This window comes from Tamandua tetradactyla, chromosome 2 (genome assembly GCF_023851605.1).
Source record: "Tamandua tetradactyla isolate mTamTet1 chromosome 2, mTamTet1.pri, whole genome shotgun sequence".
Taxonomy (NCBI): domain Eukaryota; kingdom Metazoa; phylum Chordata; class Mammalia; order Pilosa; family Myrmecophagidae; genus Tamandua; species Tamandua tetradactyla.
This window is the reverse complement of record NC_135328.1, coordinates 184159552-184179403: the sequence shown is the minus strand read 5'-3', so window position 1 is coordinate 184179403 and position 19852 is coordinate 184159552. Positions and strand designations below refer to the sequence as shown.

The window sequence follows — 19852 nt, the reverse complement described above, 5'->3', positions numbered from 1 at the left end:
GTGTTCAGGGTAGTCAAAGAGGACCAGCGGGCACTCTCACAGAATGCTGATGGAAAGGTTAATGGAACCTGCCACTCAGCCATTTGGCAGTAGCTACCACAATTTTATTTGTTCACATCTTCTGATCTGGTAATTCTCCCCCTAGGAATCTGTTCTACAGAGATGTTCCCATGAATGCTTAAGGGTAAATACACAAGGATGTTCCTTGTAGCATTATATGCTGCAGTGAAATCTAGGAAACAAGCTAACTTCCCATCAATTGGGGGCTGGTTAAGTAAACCATGCATGATGCAATCATTAAAAAGGATGAGGTAGAGCCATATTTACTGACATAGGAAGATTTCCAAAATACAATGTTAAAAAAATCAAATTATATAAAATAGAATAATTCTGTTAATGCAAAAAGAGATGTGTATGCGTATATCATATATGTAATAATGTATACATTATATGTAGGTATGTATGTGGAAGAGCTCAGGGGTGGTTTCTGACTTTCTAAATTGTTTGAAATTATTTTGTTCAAGCATATATTACTTTTGATTAACAACAATGTGTTTGTTAAAGCGAACTAAACAAACAGCAGTTGGCTCATATCGTCTGTTGGGCCAGAGCAGGCTGTGGGTGGCAGAGGGGGAGAGTCCTGCTGCCTAAATGTGTCAATGTTATGGCAAAGTCCCCAGCCAAAGCTGCTCACTGGGAAGAGACAAAGGCACAAGCCCCTCTGAACACCAACCCCTAGGGAGCCATGTTGGACTCCTTACCCCCTCATCTTGGTTGCACTTCCCCTCCAAGAGGAACATCTGTACACGACGCCTGTTCATCTACTCTCCCCACCCCCCTACAAATAAGAACAACACCTTTCCAAGAACCCTGTGTAATATACCACATGCATCTTTTGTGCTGGCTGTGTGTTATTGAGCAGGTTGCTTAACCTCTCTGAGCCGTAGCTGCCTCATCTGTAATACCAGGACAACAACTGTACTCACCTCCTGGAGTTGTGAAGACTGAAGGAGCAAGCGCACGTCAAGCCTGCTGTCCCTGTGGCGCTGGCACCACCCAGGGGTCTGGGAAAGAAGCATTGCATTTCCCTCCCCTCCTGCCTCAGTGCAAGCTCACTGCCTCCCTGCACCTGTGAGATGGGGGGAGGGTTAAAGTTCTGTGTTTGTAGAGAGCTGGGCAGGAGTGTTTAGAGTTTAGAGTTTAGAGAGTTTAGAGAGCTCAAATGATGTGCCCAGGTTCACATGTTCAGCGTTGAATTGGGACCAAAACTCAGGGCTCCCAACTCCAACTTGGGCTCCCGTACCCTAAGCTGTCTTTTAGCCTCAGCTCCAGTTTGGGGCCGGGGCAGCAGCCACACCAGCACGTGCTGTGAGCCAGAGTCACAGGGATTGGAGTGTGTATGTACCCTAGATTGAAAGGATGTATGTGCCCTAGAAAAGCCATGCTTTAATCCTAATCCCATTTTGTAAAACAGCTGTTTCTTCTAATCCTTACTCAGTATTGTATGTTTGAAACTGTAATTAGATCGTCTCCCAGGAGATGTGATTTAATCAAGAGTGGTTGTTAAACTGGATTAGGTAGAGGCATGTCTATACCTATTTGGGTGGGTCTTGATTAGTTTTTGGAGTCCTATAAAGGAGGAAACATTTCAGAGAGTGAGAGATTCAGAGAGAGAGGAGAATGCTGCAGCATCATGAGGCAGAGACCACCAGCCAGCCACGTTTGGAAATGAAGGAAAACGCCTCCCGGGGAGCTTCATGAAACAGGAAGCCAGGAGAGAAGGCTAGCAGATGACACTGTGTTCACCATGTGCCCTTCCAGATCAGAGAGGAACCCTGACCGCGTTTGGCATGTGCTTTTCCAGATGAGAGAGAAACCCTGACTGTGTTCGCCATGTGCCCTTCTACTTGAGAGAGAAACCCTGAACCTCATCGGCCTTCTTGAACCAAGGTATCTTTCCCTGGATGCCTTAGATTGGACATTTCTATAGACGTGCTTTAATTGGGACATTTTCTCGGCCTATAAATTGTGAACCTGCAATTTATTAAATTCCCCTTTTGAAAAAGCCACTCTGTTTCTGGTATATTGCATTCCAGCAACTAGCAAACTAGAACAGAGTGGTTATTAATTTCCTAGGGCTGCTGTAACAAAGTACCACAAACTGGGTGGCTTAAAACAACTGAAACTTATTCTCTTACCCTTCTGGAGGCTAGAAGTCTGAACTCCAGGAGTTGGCAGGGCTGTAGGGGAGAATCCTTCCTTGCCTCTTCTAGCTTCTGGTAGTCGTTGGTCCTTACTTGTAGGGGCATCTCTCCAACCTCTGCCTCTGTTGTCGCATCAGTGTGTCTGTGTCTCTGTGCCCAAACTTCCTTCTTCTTATAAGGCTACCAGGCATTGGATTAGGCCCCGTCCTAATCCAATATGACCTCTTCTTAACTTGAATTCACCTGCGAAGACCCTATTTCCAAATAAGGTCACATTTGTAGGTACCGGGAGTTAAGACTTCAACATGTTTTTTTGCAGATGCAAAAATTCAACCCATGACAGGTAGGGACAATGCTGAATCAGGCTCTGACCTCAGAATCTTACAGCCTTGGGGGAAGGACCTCTCATGACTGTGATATGTGGTGAAATGGGCTTTTCACAGGTGGAAGAGGGCCTGGAAGGGCATTTCAGGTTGAGGAAACAGCACAGGCAAAGGTATAGAGGCACAGAGCCTAAGGAGAATTGTGTATCAGGGGCCTGGGGTGGCGAGAATTGAGGATGGAAAGGTGCCTGGAGGCTCCGTCCCCATCACTGCTGTTTAGTGTCTCCCAATGGCAGCCCTGAGCAGCCCACGGGGGCAGGCACTCAACGCCACCTTAATTCCTTCTCACAAGAGCAGCTTCCTTTATTTCCCGTTTCTGCCGGGGCACACTTTGGACTTCCCTCAAGCCCAGTGTCCCTACCAGGATGACCCATACTCTAACCTTTCATCACTGCCAACTCTCAGGGCTCCCAGACCCTGAGCTGCTCAGTAGCGCCTGCCCAGATCCCCCAACATGTGTCTGTGTTGCATGCTCCAAGCTGCCGGATTTCAAGTCGCAAACCGTGTGCACATCTCCTCTCCTGGAGCCTAGACCAGCCGCGGGTAGGGGCCGTGCCTGCCACTCCCGTCCCACCGGCATCGCGCAGCTCGGTGCCGTCTGCCATGTGCACACAGAACCCCGATCTCATTTGAATCCTGGCACAGCTCACAGGCTGGGTTTATTCTCTGCATCAAATAGAAGAAACAGAGGCCTCAAGTGGCACAAAGTGGCAGAACCAGGTCTGAGACTCTGTTCTTGTTCTCCTCAGGCTCAGGTCCTCGGCCAGACCCAGCCCGGGGAGAGGAAGGGCCCAGGAGAGACTGGGTGGAGGGGCTCGCCCCACTGCTTACTGGGGTGTGAGCCCCAGTTTCCTGCTCTGTGGAGTGGGGATAAAACTACCTAGCAGTGTCACTGACAGGATTAGAGGGAGAAGAAAGGAGAGGGGGGAAGGGAAAGAGTCCCTTCTGGGCACTCCCTGTTAGTTCCCACGGTGCCTGCACACAGTAGGCGCTCAACATGAACTTAGTCATGGGTTTGGCACTAATCCAGCACTTCTAACAGCAGAGTGACGTAGGGAGTTAGGCAATCAATTAAAGAATTCAAGAGGATTGCTTAGAAATCAGCCAAACCACCGAAGCTGCCTGGGAAAACACTGGCATCAGACTGTTCATTGATATTTTCAATAGAAGATGCTGGAACGATGATGACAAGAATAGCGATGGCTCTCAGGAACTGAGACTCTGCCATGTGCCAGGCACTTTACATAGAGCCTCAACACAGCATCCTTTAATAAGGTTAATAGTCTCTTTAAAAAAACTTCTTGATTTTCTGTAATAGGGAGGGTGCTTGACAGGTCTGGGACAAGGGTGAGGCAGGTAAGACACCCAGGGCACAGAATTAAGGGAGGCAACCCCTCTTGTGATCTCACGACAATCACCTCACCTGAGTCCCCGCCCTGCTGCTTGCGGTGGACACCGTAATGCCCCACTTGCGTCCCCTTTCCAAGAAATTGCTGCCCCAGTCTCTGGGAGTGCTGGGGTCAGCCAGCCTGCAGCTGGCGCTTTCTCCAGGCCCCGGCTCAGCTGCAGACAGCTGCCTTCTCCACAATCACGCCACTTCCCAGGTGACCCACATCCCATGTCTAAATGGGTGCAGGACTATAAAGGCCCAACTGCTTCCCAGGGACAATAGCACGAACACAAACCTCACGAGGCACCGGGCACTGTTCTCTACACTTCACATGCGTTAACTCGCTTAATCTCCAAGACAGGTCTCTGACGGTGGTACCATAAGTGCCCCCGTTTATAGAGGAGTCTGAGAAAAGTTGTGCTGGAAGAAACTACTTAGAGATGAAGCCCAGTTGACCAAAAGATGATGCAAAATAAAGAACTTCGGCCTGGGGAAGGCTTCGTATAAGGAGGTGGGTTGGTGAGGAGGGGAAAGCATCTTGTCTGGGCTGTGACTCAGTTCCCAACCTTGAAGGAGCCTGACACCCGGCCCCGAAGACCCAGCCCAGTGTGAGAGTCAAGCCCCTAGGCTCGAAGGGGTAACAGGCTGCTTTAGAAGGGGGGCCCAGGGAAGGGGTGCGAGGCATCCCACTAGCATCACAGGAAGCTGGTGTGACTCTGTAGGAGACTCAGGAGGAGAGGTGATTCATTTAAGGTCAGGTGGCTAGTACAAGCAGCTGCTGGAACTGGACCCCAAAGCTGTCAGACTACAAGCACTTTGCTTTTTCTTTTCTGGCAGAAAATATACCCCATTCTCACCTACTGCTGGTAGGGGCAGACTCCTACCAAGAGGTCAGGGATTTGGGCATACAGATGGCTGGCTGCCCCAGCTTTACTTTTTCCACTGTCCATCTGCTTGGATGGACAGCAGCTTATCAGCAACCCCTCTTGGCAGGGTGGGTTAGGGGAAACAGCTTAGCAGCTGGACCCCCTACTCTTCTCCCCTCAGCACTAGAACGAGGCAGGTGCTGGGTTTTATTATAATCCCTTCCACATGGTGAGCTCTTTCAAGTTCACCGACTGTCTATCAATCCATCCCCGAATTTGCTTCTCATGTCTGTGAAACTTTTTTGCTTTGCAAAATAGCACGGTGGGGGATTTTAGCCCCATTTAATGGTGGAGAAACTGAGGCCCAGAGAGTAAGAAATCAAAGCAGTGTCAAGTCCAGGGCTGAAACCGCCCCCCCCCCCCCCAATCCCAAACTAGCCCCGTGGTTTCTGTCTCTGGTTTACAGTCCTGGGTGAAGCCAAGGCAAATACTGGCCTCTCTGAGCTCAGAGCTCCATCCAGTCCCTTCCCAGAAGCCTCTCTGCCTTCCCTCCCCATCCTTTCTCCCAGAAGATCCTATCATCTTACGGGAGACCTTGATTCATTTTCCAAACACCTCCTGCACCCACCCACTCCAGGCCTATCCCAGTGGCCTTCGAGCTGGCTCTGACACACAGTGCCTTCGGTAAACTCAAAGCTTCAAGAAATAACTTGGCAGGAGAACAAAGCTCAGCCACTGGGGATAGAAGATCTCAGCTCCGTGTTCCTGTCCAGGGTCTCTGGAATACATTTTCTTCTTTCCAGCTCCACAGCCTCTGTCCTAGGCAATGTCTCTGGGCTCCTCCCTGCCTTCGATCTTACTCCTCTAGCCTTTCTCCCACATCCTCGGAGCATCCAAGGATCTTTCCAGACAGAGTCAACAGCAGAGGTGGCCAAGAGCTCACAGTGAGGAACAGGAATCTGAGACCAAATCCTGCCAGGCTTGGGCAAACCACATGGCCCTCATCTGTAAAATGAGGACTGTGTCTCCTCACAGAGTTGCTGTAAGGCCACCAGACCGCCGTCCCTTGCAGATGTCCCACGCCCTCCCCACACACTCCCTGGACCTGCGTGCCTCTCTGCCATTCAACAGGCTCTTCCCTCCGCTTGCTTGTCACCTTCAGTTTCTAAAGATGCCTTCATTAGAAGTTGAAACTTCAACAATTCAAATGCCCCTGCCTCCCTGAAGCCTGAGCAGACTCCAGGCTTAACCAGCTGAAAACACTCCCTCTGCTCTAGGCTTGCTAAACTGTCCATCCTACCTGTTTTCTAGCCCTCATCCCCCTCTTCCTTGTACCCTGATTAATTTGTTTCCAGGTCTGTCATCCCACCTATTCCTACCTGGACTGTGACTCCAAGGAGGCACATACCAGGGAATAAGGCTAGCACCGATTTGTTGACTAGCAGTCTATCATTTACTGAGTGCGGGCTAAGTCAGGCACCATCCTAAAGGCTTCCATTGCATTTAATCCTCATGACCACCCGAGGAGACAGACCCAGAACACCTCTTTGAGGAAACAGCCTCAGAAATGAGAATAAGTGGTGTCTTGGACGAGAGAAAGAGCTGCGGTGCAAGGCCTGGGGCCTGTCTGAATCCTTGGGTTCCCCCTGGTCGCCTCTGGTCCTCTGTGCCGCCCTTGAGCAGACAGGTGAGGGCAGCACTGCCCAGCTCCCCCCACCCCCTGAAGCCGGAAAGTCTGAAGTCTGTGCCCTCCAGTTACCCAGCCCTGTGGCAGCCTGTGCCTTCCAGGTTATGACATAACAATTGCACAACTCACAAGCTGTTTTCAAAAGAAACTGTCGGTTTCCTCTCTTGTGCACTGTTAGGGTCTGTGGTTCCCAGCCCAACGGTCTCAGGACTTTGGAAGCTAAACATTCTTGGGAGGTGGAGGTGGGGAGCAGCGAGGAAACTAAAACACAAGATTATATTGGGAGGTGGAGGTGGGGAGAGGCAACGAAACTAAAACACAAGATTATAAAGTGACCCAGTTTTATTTTGGTTTTGGAGGCCTGAAGGAGGCAGGGGGTTAGGGCTATACAAATCTTCCTCTCCCCATGGCGGGAAGCCCAGCGACAGCAGGGCCCAGGCTGGGGGGATGGGGAAGGGCTCAAAGGATGGACGTCTCCGGGGACCCGATCCCGGCAGTGAGGAGAGAGGGGGAATCAGGCCGAGGCCTGGAATGGCTCAGATTTGGGGGAGGGTCCGAGGGAAGAGAGAGGCCACAGAATCCAAGAGCCGGGAATCTGGAAGCTGGTCCAGTCCCTTCTCTTTACCGCCGAGGCGCCGGGTCAGAAAGGTGAGACGGGAGGCAGGACCCAGAGCGACGCCAGGCGTCCTACCCGGGTCTCGGGCTCCGTGCACAAACCCGCAGCCTCCACCCTCACGGAGGGTGCCTGCGGGGCCCAGTCGTTTGGAGCGGAGTCCCGCGGGCAGATCAGACACGACCGGTGGGCGTCTGGCCGAGCTCAGCAGCTCACCGAGCCAGCCGGCGGCGCCGACCCCAAGTCCGAGAAGCAGTCGAACTCGCTCTGGCCCAGGAAGAGCTCGGGGAGCTCGCGCACGCGGTGCAGCCCGAGCTCCAGCTCCAGCGACGTCAGCGCCTCCTCGTCGATGAGTTCGGCGTCCATGCCGCCCAGGCCGTGCGCGGGCGGCGGGGGGGCCGGAGCGCCGGGCGCCGGCTGCAGGCTCTGGGGGCCGCCCGGGACGCCGGGGGGCGCGGGCGAGCGGCCCGGGTACAGCGTCGTCACCGGTTGCAGGTGCGCGTTGCCGGCGGCCGGTGGCGGCACGGCCGGGAAAGGTTGGAAGGCGGGCGGCGGCCCGAAGGCCCCGTACACCAGAGCTCCGGGTGGGGGCGGAGGCGGTGGCGCCAGCGGAGCCCCCCGCGGCCGCAGCCCGCTGTCCAGGCTTGGGCCCGCGTACGGCTGCAGAGTCCGGAGCGAGTGAGGGTTGTGTACGGGCGCGGCGGGCGGCGGCCTCTGCACCAGGTGGTAGCCCTCGGCGAGCATCAGGTGGTCGGCCATGGCGGCGGGCGGATGGTCAGCGCGGGAGTCCCCCGGCTAGGGCCAGCTGCAACTCTGCACTCCCTGCAGCCCAGCCCGGCAAAGGAAAACCGGACCTGATGATGCCCCTGCCAGCCCAGGACGCACCGAGCTCCGCACTCCCGCGCGCTCCTTGTTCGCACCTCCGGCAGCAGGGGGTCAGATCACCCAGCCCGCCGGGCTTAGAGACCTGCGCACCGCGCCTGGGGCCTCAGCGAGGTCTTATTCTGAGAGACCGGGTGGCCCCGCCCCCTGACGCTCATTGGCTGGATGAGGACGCTCCTGGGAGGGCCGCGCCACTCCCCACCTAGGTCTCAGCTCCGCCCCCTACCGGATCCTCGCCCTTTGGGCCCCAGGCCCCGCCCCAGGCTGTTGGCTTTGCCAACCCGACCTGGTGTTTGGCACTTTTTCCTAAAGGCTCGGTCTGGAGGCCGAGGGCTCAGACCCAAGCCTGCGCTGGGACCGAGCTTGAACTAAACCAGGGGAGGGTGGGCGGGCCATACGTTTACGCCCTCCAAAGCTGCAGGGTATCAGGCCCAAACCTCTTAATTTTCCAGTTGGAGACCCAGGCTCAGTAGGGGAAGGGATTTCTCAGGAATATACAGCGAGGCTTTGACTCAGACGAGACTCGACCCCTTGTGATTACCACTTCTATAGAGGGCACAGGTGCCTTGTGCAGTTCCCCGCGGGAGGGCAACTGTCTGTCCCCATAACCCCGAGGGAACCGGTTGCTCCTCCTCCGGCTCCCACCGCACCTTGTCTGTTGAAGCATGTGCTGAGTTGTTATTAAAGTAAATTATGGGCGTGTCTCCTGACGGGCTTGTTCGTCTTCCTATCCTCAACACTTGGCCCGGAGCCTGGCCAGAGCAGGTTTTTAGTAGAAGTTGAATGAATGAACATATGAGCGGATGAACTGCCACGCATTCAGGTGAGCTTCGGTTTCCGCGTCTGTGAAATGGGAACAGCAGCCGCAACAACCCCACTGAGCTGTTGGAAGGGCTAAATTGAAACAGTGCATGTCCCCTACCTAGCACAGCACCTGGGACATTATACTCAAGTGTGACATCAAATGAATAAAAGGCTAGATTTCGTTCTGTCCCTCTGGACATTCAGTGTGTATGTTATGGTTGCCCCTTCACCTGATAACAACAATAATAACTACTTGGATTTTTAGCGTGCTTTACAATCTACTCACATCTTATTAGAAACTAGGGCTTGGGTTATCAGCCCATTCTACAGATAAGGGAAACTGAGGCACACATGGGGAAAGTGGCTGTCCTGAGGTCACTCCCAGCCAGAGTTACCGTGGGAGTGCGGGGTGTTTTCCCTGGAGCAGCTGGTAGCTAGGAGACAGCCCCCCTGAACCTTGCCCTCCACATATTCGCTGCTCTTCCCCTCCTTTCTCTGGCTCCCCTCCCCCGGCAATGGCCTTGGTTTATCCCCTCAGTGCAGAGGGAGGAGCCCTAGGGGAGAGTCCAGAGGCCCGAATTCTAATGGTAACTCTGCCAACCTCAGGCAGTGTGACCCTTATGTGTGCGTTTAGGGGGGGGTGTCATTTGACTTCCCAGGGCCTCAGGTTTCTGCTTTGTGAAAGGTAGATGGCGATGCCTGCCCCACCAGCCAAAGGAAGACAGCTTGAGGGAAAGTCACAAGTGATTCTGGGTGAGATAGCACTTTTGTAAAGTGTAAAATTTGCTCGCTGGGATTGATTCTCTTGGGTCTCTCTCTCCAATTAAGGCTTCACACAGCAATTCCCAAATCTGGTTGTACCTCAGACTTACCTGGGAAGGGCGGAGTGTGGGGAGGAGGACTATGAAAATCCCCAGCCCCATCCAAATCTCCTAAGGATATTTTTGTGAATAATGTTTAAAAAGTTATTTAATTTAGTCACCAAATATCTAGAATGCCTACTCTGCGCCAGGCATTGATCTAAGAGCGTTTTTTAAACTTTTGGGTCAAGTAATTCTGTGAGAATCTAATGAAAGCTGTAGCTATCATGGTCACAAACGATTGCACACTAATTAGGTGTTAGCAGATCCACTGGGGAACCCTTGGAGTCTGGGTTAGGAACCTCTGTTAGGCACTTGGGATACACAGCAAATCAAACAAATCACCCAGCCAGCCTTTGTTGGGTTGCACTGTAGGAGAGAGACAAAAAGTAAACAACAAAGTAAAATAAGGAAATTAGCCACGTGTTAGAAAGTCATAGGTACATGAACAAAGGAAAAACAGAGTAGGGAGGAGATTGCGGGTGAAGGGGAGAAGGGCAGTTTGCATGACTGCCCGGCATGTTCAGTGCAAGCCTAATTGAGGTGGTGAGGTCTGAGCAACAATGAAGGAGAGGTGGTCCAGGCAGAGGGAACAACTGAGCAGGTTTCTAATACTAGAAGCACCAGCCAGGAACCTTGTTAGAAATGTATGTTCTGAGGCCTCATCCCAGATCAACTGATTCAGAAACTGGGCTGGGACTTGAGATCTGTTTGTGTGTGTGTGTGTTTACTTTTTTATCGTGTAATATAATATATATACAAAACAAAAGAAAAAAGCAATAGTTTTCAGAGCACTCTTCAACAAGTAGTTACAGGACAGATCCCCGAGTTTGTCATGGACTACCATACCATCCTCTCAGATTTGTCCTTCTAGCTGCTTTTGAACATTGGAGGCTAGGAGGCATAAATTTTTTTTTATCATCACAATTGACTTTTTTTCTTTTTTGTGAAAAATAGCATATATACACAAAAGCAATAAAGTTCAAAGCACAGCACAACAATTAGTTGTAGAACAGACTTAAGAGTTCGATATGGGTTGCAATTCCACAGTTTTAGGTTTTTACTTCTAGCTACTCTAAGATACTGGAGACTAAAAGAAATATCAATTTAATGATTCAGCAATCATATTCATTTGTTAAGCCCTACCTTCTCTGTTTAACTCCACCATCACCTTTGATCTTTCTATCCCACTCTTTAGGGGTATTTGGGCTATGGCCATTCTAACTTTTTCATGTTGGAAGGGGCTGTCAGTAATATGGGGTAGAGAGATGGAACTAGCTGATGTTCTTGAGAGGCTGGGCCCTCTAGGTTTCAGGACTTACTTGGTCCAGGGACCCATCTGGAAGTTGTAGGTTTCTGGAAAGTTAGCCTAGTATGCAGAACCTTTGTAGAATCTCAGATATTGCCCTAGGATTGGCTGGAATGGTTTTCGTTGGGGGTTGGCAAGTTATGATAGGTAGCAATGTCTAACTGAAGGTTACATCAGGTTGACCTTCAGAGTAGCCCCTAGACTCTATTTGAACTCTATCAGCCACTGATACTTTATTAGTTACACTTCTTTCCCCACTTTTGGTCAGGATGGAATTGTTGGTCCTATGGTTCCAGGGCTGGACTCATCCCTGGGAGTCATCTCCCATGCCACTAGGGAGATTTTCACTCCTGGATGTCATGTCCCACATGGTGGGGAGGGCAATGATTTCACTTACAGAGTTGGGCTTAGAGACAGTGAAACCACATCTGAGCAAAAACAGAGGTCCTCCAGAAGTAACTCTTAGGCATACCTATAGGTAGGTTAAGCTTCTCTGCTACCTATATAAGCTTCACAAGAGTAATACTCAAGATCAAGGGCTTGGCCTATTGATTTGGGTGTCCCTAATGTATAACACAGTATCAGGGGATTCCCTGATGGTAAAGTTTGGGATCTGCTTTTAATAAGCCCTGTAGGTGATTCTCATTAGGCACCCCTGAGTTAGGGTAAGTCTTAAGGCAGGTGAGGAATGAGGAAAGCAGGCCATGTGGGGCCTTGCAGGGCCAGGTAGGGCATTTGGCTAAGGAGGGAAAGGATATTTCACGTAATGTCTCCCCTCAGGTCGGGTCTCTGAGAACAGAGGCCTTGAATGTCCTGTTCTGCACAATATTTCTTTTTTGGGGGGGTGGTGGGGTGGTGGTGTTAGATCGTGCATGGGCTGGGAATCGGACTATGGTCTCCTGCCCAGCAGGTGAGCATGCCTGTGCACCACTGGTGAACTACCTGTGCACCTGCACAATATTTCTAAAGAGCCAGAACAGGGCTTGGCACATAGGAGGGTCTTAATATTTGTCGAATTAATAAATTAGGTAGGGCGGAAGAGATTATGCTTTTTTTTGACAGAAAAGGAAAATGAAGCTCAGAATACGGTCCAGTGGCTTGGCTGAGTCACAAAGCTGTGAGTGTGGTGGAGCCAGGATTGGAAGCAGTGTTGGCAGCCTTTGGCACAGATCCCACCCCACTGATCCAAGCTGCCTTCACCCTGAGTTATATTTGCACTCTACTAGCCCACCTGTGAGGGGCAGGAGCAGCAGAAGCCCTTGAATCTACCTGGCATGAGGTGACAGGGCCACAGTAGTCCTTGGCTCAGGTGGGCAGTGACCGATGGAGGCAAGAGGTGGGTCCTGGGGACAATTCTGTCCTGCAAAGCGAGGCCACAGTTCTTCCCCTACCTTCTTCTGTCCAGCCCTCCCTTCCTGAGGACATCCAGGACGATCCACCCCAAGTGGCTTCTGCCTCCCTCAAAGACTCCAAGTCCTGGCTGATTGGGAGGGTAAAAGACTTCAAACTTTCTTGAGTTTTACTCTAGCTCAGAGCCCCATTCCCAGCACCCAGCACAGGGCAAGGCTTGGGTAGGGCTCAACAAATATTTGTCCATCGGTTGATTGAGGGTGGGCTCAGGACACTTGCCTGGGGAGGACCTCATGAGCCTCTGAGCTGACTCCCTGTTCTGCAGTGAGCTTAGCAGGCTCAGCACTCAAACTTGGAGACAGCTCTGAGTGCTGAGGTCCAGGCTGTGACTGGCATCCAAGTTTGTCCTCTCTGCAGTCTTTTCTCTGGATTGCAGAGGAAGGGAGATGTTTCTAAGGGCCATGTCCTCCAAGATACCCCAGCTGGTCATCTGCACTACTGCAATTGATGCTATGATGACAAGAGTGAGGCCACTGCACCTGATTGTAATAATACTACTGTCTAGGATTTATTAAGAATTGAGCAAATGCTAAAGCATGGGCTGTATACTTTACACTTATTATTGTATTTAATCTTCATAATAAACAACTATCATTCCCATTTCAAACAGGAGAAGACCAGGACACAGGGAGGGAAGTGACTCACCCAAGTTCCCACAGCTAGTAATGGAGGAGAGGAGGGTGGTCAGCCCTGCTAGTTGCCTCTCCAATGTCTATTCTCCCTTTCTTCTTAACCTGCAGGCCATGTTAAGCTCCTGTCCTAACAGCTCCAGCTGTTTCCTCGGCCTGGGGTGCTCTCCCACCCACCCCCATATCTGCTTGGCTCATGGCCTCACCCCCTTCAGGTCTTTGCTCAAATACTGCCTTTCTCTTATTTGACTTCATTGTGGTGGTCTCTACTATGATGAAATTCTTTGATACTCCTTCCCTCAAAATACCCCCTCTCCTTCACTGCGGGCTGAACTTGGTCGTTAATTTCTAATAAGTAGAATATAGCGGAAGTGATTATGTCAGTCCCAAAACTTGGTCATAAACGATATTGTGGAATCCTCCTTGCTCTCTCTCTTGAATCACTTACTCTGGGGGAAGTTTGGTTTCATGTCGTGAGGACACTTGAGCATCCCATCGGAGGGATCCACAGGCAAGGAACCGAGGTCTCCTACCAACAGCCATATGCGTGTGCCATCTCGGAAGTGGGTCTTCCAGCCTCAGTCAAGCCTTCAGATGACTGTGGTCCCAGGTAATGTCTTGTTTGCAATCTCTTGAGAGATCTGAGCCCAAAAAACCCAGCCAAATAAATCCTGAATTCCTAACCCACAGAACCTGAGACAATAAATGTCGTTTTAAACTGCTAAGTTTAGGAGTAATTTGTTTATCTAGCAATAGGTAACTCCTATATTACTTCAGTAACCTTCCCCTGTTCCGTCTCCCAAACATTCAGTGAAACTTAACTTGCTCTAGTTTTTCTTATTTTCAAGCACTTATCATCTTCCAACATACTAAAGAATTCACTTGTTCATTATGTTTAATTATTTATCTCTCCACTGCTAGAATGTCAGTTTCACAAGGGCAGGGAATTTTTGTATTGATTTATTCCCCAGTACTTAGAACAGTGATTGGCACAATAGTGTATTTCATTAAATTTGAGATCATATCAATTTAAGAAGTATGCTTATTTTGGAAAAGCTTAAAATGTGAAAAAAATGGTGTGTCTTAGAATCAATGAAATATGGTTGTAGGGGCTCAATAAGTATTTTAGAATGTAAATGTCAGAATGCTAATTTTGCTCAGGGCAGCAAAATGCCCGACCAAAACTCAGGTTCCCCAGGCTCCCTTCTAGCCAGGGTGGCCATTCGACACATTCCTGGCCAATGATATGTGAGCAGAAGAGGGGGTTTGAGACTCCTTGGAAGGATCTTAAAAACAGACGGCTTTAGCCAGCATTCCCCTTTTACAGTTTGCCTTTCTTCTTTTCCTGCCTGGGATGAAGATGTAATGCCAGAGAGACAGCAGTAATTTTTCAGCATGAGGAAATAATAATAATTGTATTGGATGCTGTTCTAAGCTCTTTACATACATCAATTCTTTCAGTCCTCGCAACGACCCTGTGAGAATGGTTCTGCTCTCCCCATTTTATAGATAAGAAAACTCTGGCACAGAGGAGACTATGACGGCACATGCTACGGATGGCAGAGTGGATTTCCACTCCCTTCATGTATCATGAAGACTCTGTAGCAGTCCTGAATTAATACTTTGATCTGCTTACTATTCAAGGAGAAGAGCTCCTATTTAGTTACGCCACCGTGGCTAGGTTTCTGTTTCATGCTCTGTGTCTGATCTCAGAGCCTGTGTAGCTGTTCTGGCTTGCAGACCAGTTACCAAGTGCTTCTGGTGTCTCTGATTCCACTAGATGGTAGTCCCCTTGAGAGCAGAGACAGGGTTTCCTGCTCCTGCGAAGTCCTGCCGTCCAGCAAAGGGCCTGGTTCATACCTAGCAGAGCTAGGCATTGATTGTAGAGATTAGGAGTCTGCCCCCCAGGGAAGGGGCTCAGAGGGCAGTGGGGGAAGCATCAAAGACATAGGGAGCCCGGAAGCAAGAGAAGATGTCATGGCCATCACGGAGGGTAGAATCTGAACAGATGTAGGAGGCAGGGAAATGAGATCTCCCTGCAGAGAGCACAGCTTTTGAGTAAAAGCACCAAGGTGTGAATGAACAGGGTGAAGTTCAGGAAGTAGCATGTAGCCAGCTGGAGCCAGAATAATGGGCATTTGTATGTGAGCACGTGGAGAAGGAGAGAGCAAGCCTGCAGTGGAGGCCCTCGAACACCAGCGCTCCTAACTCAGAAAAATGTCCATGCAGAGCTTTCTCCATTTTCTAACAACAACTGAGGAAGGAGAAATAGAAGAAAGAATTTCACCCATTTTACAGAAAGGAATCGAGGTTCAGAGGGGTAGCTGTTTGGCTGATGTTTCATAGCTAGCATGTGGCAAGGGCAGGACTTGAACTTGGGTCTTTCAACTTCAGGTCCCATACTTGCTGTTCAAGCAAGGGAGTGTCCAATACAATTCTGTGCACAGGCAAGGTTTTGAGCAGGAGAGTGAAGATCCTCCTACTGAACTGTTTTGGTTTCCTAAGCCTGCCAGAGTGCAGTACACCAGAAATTGGAAGGCTTTTGCAATGGGAATTTATGAACCTACAATTTACAGTTCTTAGGCAGTGTGCTGGTCTGAAAGGTTGATGCACCCTAGAAAAGCCATGTTTTAATCCGGATACCATTCTATAAAGGCAGACTTTTCTTCTAATCCTTATTCAGTACTATAGGTTGGAAACTTAACTGGGTTATCTCCACAGAGATGTGACTCGCCCAATTGTGGATATTAAACTTGATTGTATGGATACATGACTCCACCTGTTCCAGGTGGGTCTTGAATCACTTTACTGGAATCCTTTAAAAGAGGAAGCGTTTTGGAGAACTCTTGAGATTCTGAGAGAGCAGAGAATGACGACAGAATGCTGAGAGCTATGAAGCAGCGAGATCACACCGCCAGAGACCTTTGGAGATGAAGAAGGAATACGTTCCTGGGGGAGCTTCATGAACAAGACGTCTGGAGAGAAAGATAGCAAATGTTGCCATGCTTGCCACATGCTTTTCCAGCTGAGAGAGATACCCTGACTTCATCGGGCTTTCTTGAGTGAAGGTAACCTTTTGTTAGTGCCTTAATTTGGACATTTTTATAGACTTGCTTTAATAAGGACATTTTCATAGCCTTAGAACTGTAAACTAACAACTTATTAAATTCCCTGTTTTTAAAAGCCGTTCTGTTTCTGGTATATTGCATTCTGGCAGCTAGCAAATCAGAACAGGCAATGGAAAACTCTCAACTCAGTGCATCAACAGGATGATACCTGTACTCTGAAAATAGGCTGCCGGCATCCAGGACAACTCTGTCACGTGGGAAGGCACATGGCCAGCGTCTGCTCATCCTTCCCTCCCAGGTTTTGTGGCTTTTAGCTTCTGGCTTCAGTGGCTTCCTCTCTGAGCTTCTTTGGGTCCTCTATTAGCTTCTCTAGGGCATTTCTCTATAAGCTTCTCTTAATTTCATCTCTTACAAAGGGCTCCAGAAAGGGGACTAAGGCACAGCTTGAATGAGGTGGGTCCCATCTCAATTGAAATAACCTAATCAAAAAGTCCCACCTACAATAGGTCTGTACCCACAGGAATGGATTCAAACAACATGTCTTTTTTCCGGAGTTCATAATAACTTCAAACTACTACATGAAACTTTCTCTCTTGCCAGCGGACAGGTCAGGGTAGATTTCAGGTAAATTGCTGGGGCATGGCAACAGACTCACTCATTCATTCATTCATTCCTGAACTGCTGGGTGCCAAGCACTTCCTGTCCCCTTGAAGCTTACAGAGACAAGAACCAAGTGAAAAAAACAAACAAAAAATGACAATTGTCAAGGGCTAGGAAGGAAAAGAGCAGGGTAGTTTGAGCTGACTTTATAAAGAGGGGTCAGGAAAAGCAGAACTCTGACGAAGAGAAAGAGTCAATTCTGCTGACAGCAGAGGGAAGAACATTCGGGTCCAAGGGACAGCACATGCAGAGACTCTCAGGTGGGAAAGAGTTGGTGTGTTTGAGGACCTGAATGAAGGCCTGGAGGCTGGAGGGTCATGAACTGAAGGTCAGAGGTCAGAAGGTAGCAAGGGTCAGATCACGTGGCGTTGAGAGGTCAAGGCAAGGGAACTGGATTGTATTTCAGGCATGATGGGAAGACAGTGGAGCCAGGAGGCCCTCTCGATCCCCTCATCAAGACTAGAACCCTGTGACCCTGTGAAAGTGGGAGATGAGATAGGGGAGAATGAGGCTCTAATATGTACAGTGAAGTCACACTTAATGGGAAATAGGGCATTAAGTTCTAACATCAGCATATAAGGCAAAAATCATATGTAGTCCCTAAGAATTTCATATGGAGATTATTACATTTACATTTTTTGCAAATCCGGTCCTTACAGTAACAAGTATGTTGATAAGTACAATATGTATAGTATTAAACAGTATATGAAAAAGCATGTATGTATATATATAAAGCACATATACAAATTATAATTTGATATTACTTTTAAACACATAAAGGAGGGAGAGAAATGAAATAATAGTCTCGTGTCCATATAATTGCTTGTGTGGATTAAACACAGAAGTATGCTGAGACTCCTTGTAATGGATGCTGTCGGTTCCCTGCCCAGATCCCCTTTCCTGACTGATGCACCCATCTCCCTCCTGCCGTGATGTTGGCTGTTAATAATCACAGCTGCCCCCTTCTTTTGAGAATTGCCCTCAGCAAGTGGAAGCTTCCCAGTCCAGAGGTTATTGCAGTCCCCTAAGCACCCAACCCACCCTGGCCCTCCAACAGACTGGGCACAGACGGGGAGGGGTCCAGGTGACTAGTGCCCTTGCTTCAATGGGAGACTGACTCCGTGGTGCAGTTGGTGCTCCGTGGGGATCAGGCTGGCCCACATCCTTGTAGATGTCCCCCACCCCACAATTTCCTTCCCCCACTGCTTTTTCTCCTAAGAGCTCTGCTTTTAAGAAACCTGACCTAAGACTCTCCCTTGAAGTGTATGCCTATTATGTGTCAGGGAATTGATGTTTATGGACTTATTTGAGCCTCATAATAACTCTTGGTGGGATCTGTCTAGCTCCTGGCCAACCATCTTTCCTGGCTCTAGACTCCTGAGCCATAGTGAATTAAACCAGGGCAGACCGCAGGCCAGATTCTTTCTCCCAGGAACTTGGAATTTGGATTGAATGACAGCAGTAAGACTGTGAATATGGCTAGACTGTCATGCATAAACTTGGGTGCTGTGGGGACAGCCAGCTGTTGCCAAAGTCATCAGATAATTGAAAGAAACCTGTCTGCAGAGGGAGAAGATGGAAGCAAGCATGGGGAGAGAAAAGGATGAGAGGGGAGATGGAAAGGGAGTCCTGCTTGAATTCCTGATGGCTTCCCAGGCTTCAGGGTCAGTCCCTCAAGTGGCCCTCTGCTCTGGAGTTCATGTGAGGTGCCCTGGTCTCCTCCTGATACAACACATGATTTTGCTTAAGTTACTAGAGAAACACAAAACATCGTGGCTCAATACTACCTAACTGTAATACAATAATGTTAGAACACTGAATAAAGCTGAATGTAAGAATGATAGAGGGAGGAGGCCTGGGGACACAAATGAAATTAGAAGGAAAGATATATGATAAAGACTGAGATGATGTGCTGGTTTGAAAGGATGTATGTCCCCTAGAAAAGCCATGTTTTAATCTAAAGCCCATTTCATAAAGGCAGAATAATCCCTATTCAATACTGTATGTTTAAAACTGTGATCAGATCATCTCCCTAGAAATATGATTTAATCAAGAGTGGTTGTTAAGCTGGATTAGGTGATGACACGTCTCTACCCATTTGGATGGGTCTTGATAAGTTTCTGGAGTCCTACAAAAGATGAAACATTTTGGAGAATGAGAGATTCAAAGAGAGCAGAGCAGAACGACATAGCCACGAGAACGAAGGTCCACCAGCCAGTGACCTTTGGAGATGAAGACGGAAAATGCCTCCCTGGGAGCTTCATGAAACAGGAAGCCAGGAGAAGAAGCTAGCAGATGACACCGTGTTTGCCATGTGCCCTTCCAGATTAGAGAGGGACCCTGACTGTGTTCGCCATGTGCCTTCTCACTTGAGAGAGAAACCCTGAACTTCATCGGCCTTCTTGAACCAAGGTAGCTTTCCCTGGATGCCTTTGATTGGACGTTTCTATAGACTTGTTTTAATTGGGATATTTTCTCAGCCTTAGAACTGTAAACTACCAACTTATTAAATTCCCCCTTTAAAAAGCCATTCCATTTCTGGTATATTGCATTCTATCAGCTAGCAAACTACAACAGATGGTATAATCTAGGAATGCCTAGAGTGTATAATGATAGTGACTAAATGTACAAATTTAAAAATGCTTTGCATGAGGAAGAACAAAGGAATGTCAATAATGCCAGGTGTTGAAAACAGATGGTAATTAATATTTTAAAACTTTAACTTATGTGTGAGACTAAAGCAAAAAATGTTTATTTGGTACAAAATTTATATTTTGACTAGTGCATTTCCTATTATAACTTCTGTGGACAGCTTAATTGAACACCATAAGTACATGGAACCTTCGAGTAGGGCATGAGATTTTGTAGGTTTGCCCAGAGTGATGCCCAGATAAATCCCAGAGTGATTTGAACAGTGAATAAAATAAATTTGCAAAGTGCCCTTGGGGGAATGGTGAGAAAGGGGGGAAATTCAACTTCCCCAAGTGCAGAATTCTTGATATTCTCACAAGCAGTGGGGGCAACCAAAGCAATAGGCTGAGCCCCCAATCTTGGGGGTTGTTCATATGAAACTTAACCCCGCAAAGG

General features: G+C 48.9%; 1 protein-coding gene across 1 annotated transcript; it reads right to left on the bottom strand.

Annotated features, from left to right (window-relative positions):
• Positions 1 to 6854: 6854 nt before the first annotated feature.
• On the bottom strand, positions 6855 to 8141 carry CITED4 (Cbp/p300 interacting transactivator with Glu/Asp rich carboxy-terminal domain 4). The gene has a single exon (XM_077137124.1). The coding sequence runs from the start codon at positions 7900 to 7902 to the stop codon at positions 7348 to 7350; it is 555 nt and encodes a 184-aa protein (XP_076993239.1). The 5' UTR covers positions 7903 to 8141; the 3' UTR covers positions 6855 to 7347.
• Positions 8142 to 19852: the final 11711 nt, after the last annotated feature.

Bases quoted from the DNA above. Each gene is read 5' to 3' on its own strand.
- CITED4 (XM_077137124.1), bottom strand. From the start codon at position 7,902: ATGGCCGACCACCTGATGCTCGCCGAGGGCTACCACCTGGTGCAGAGG.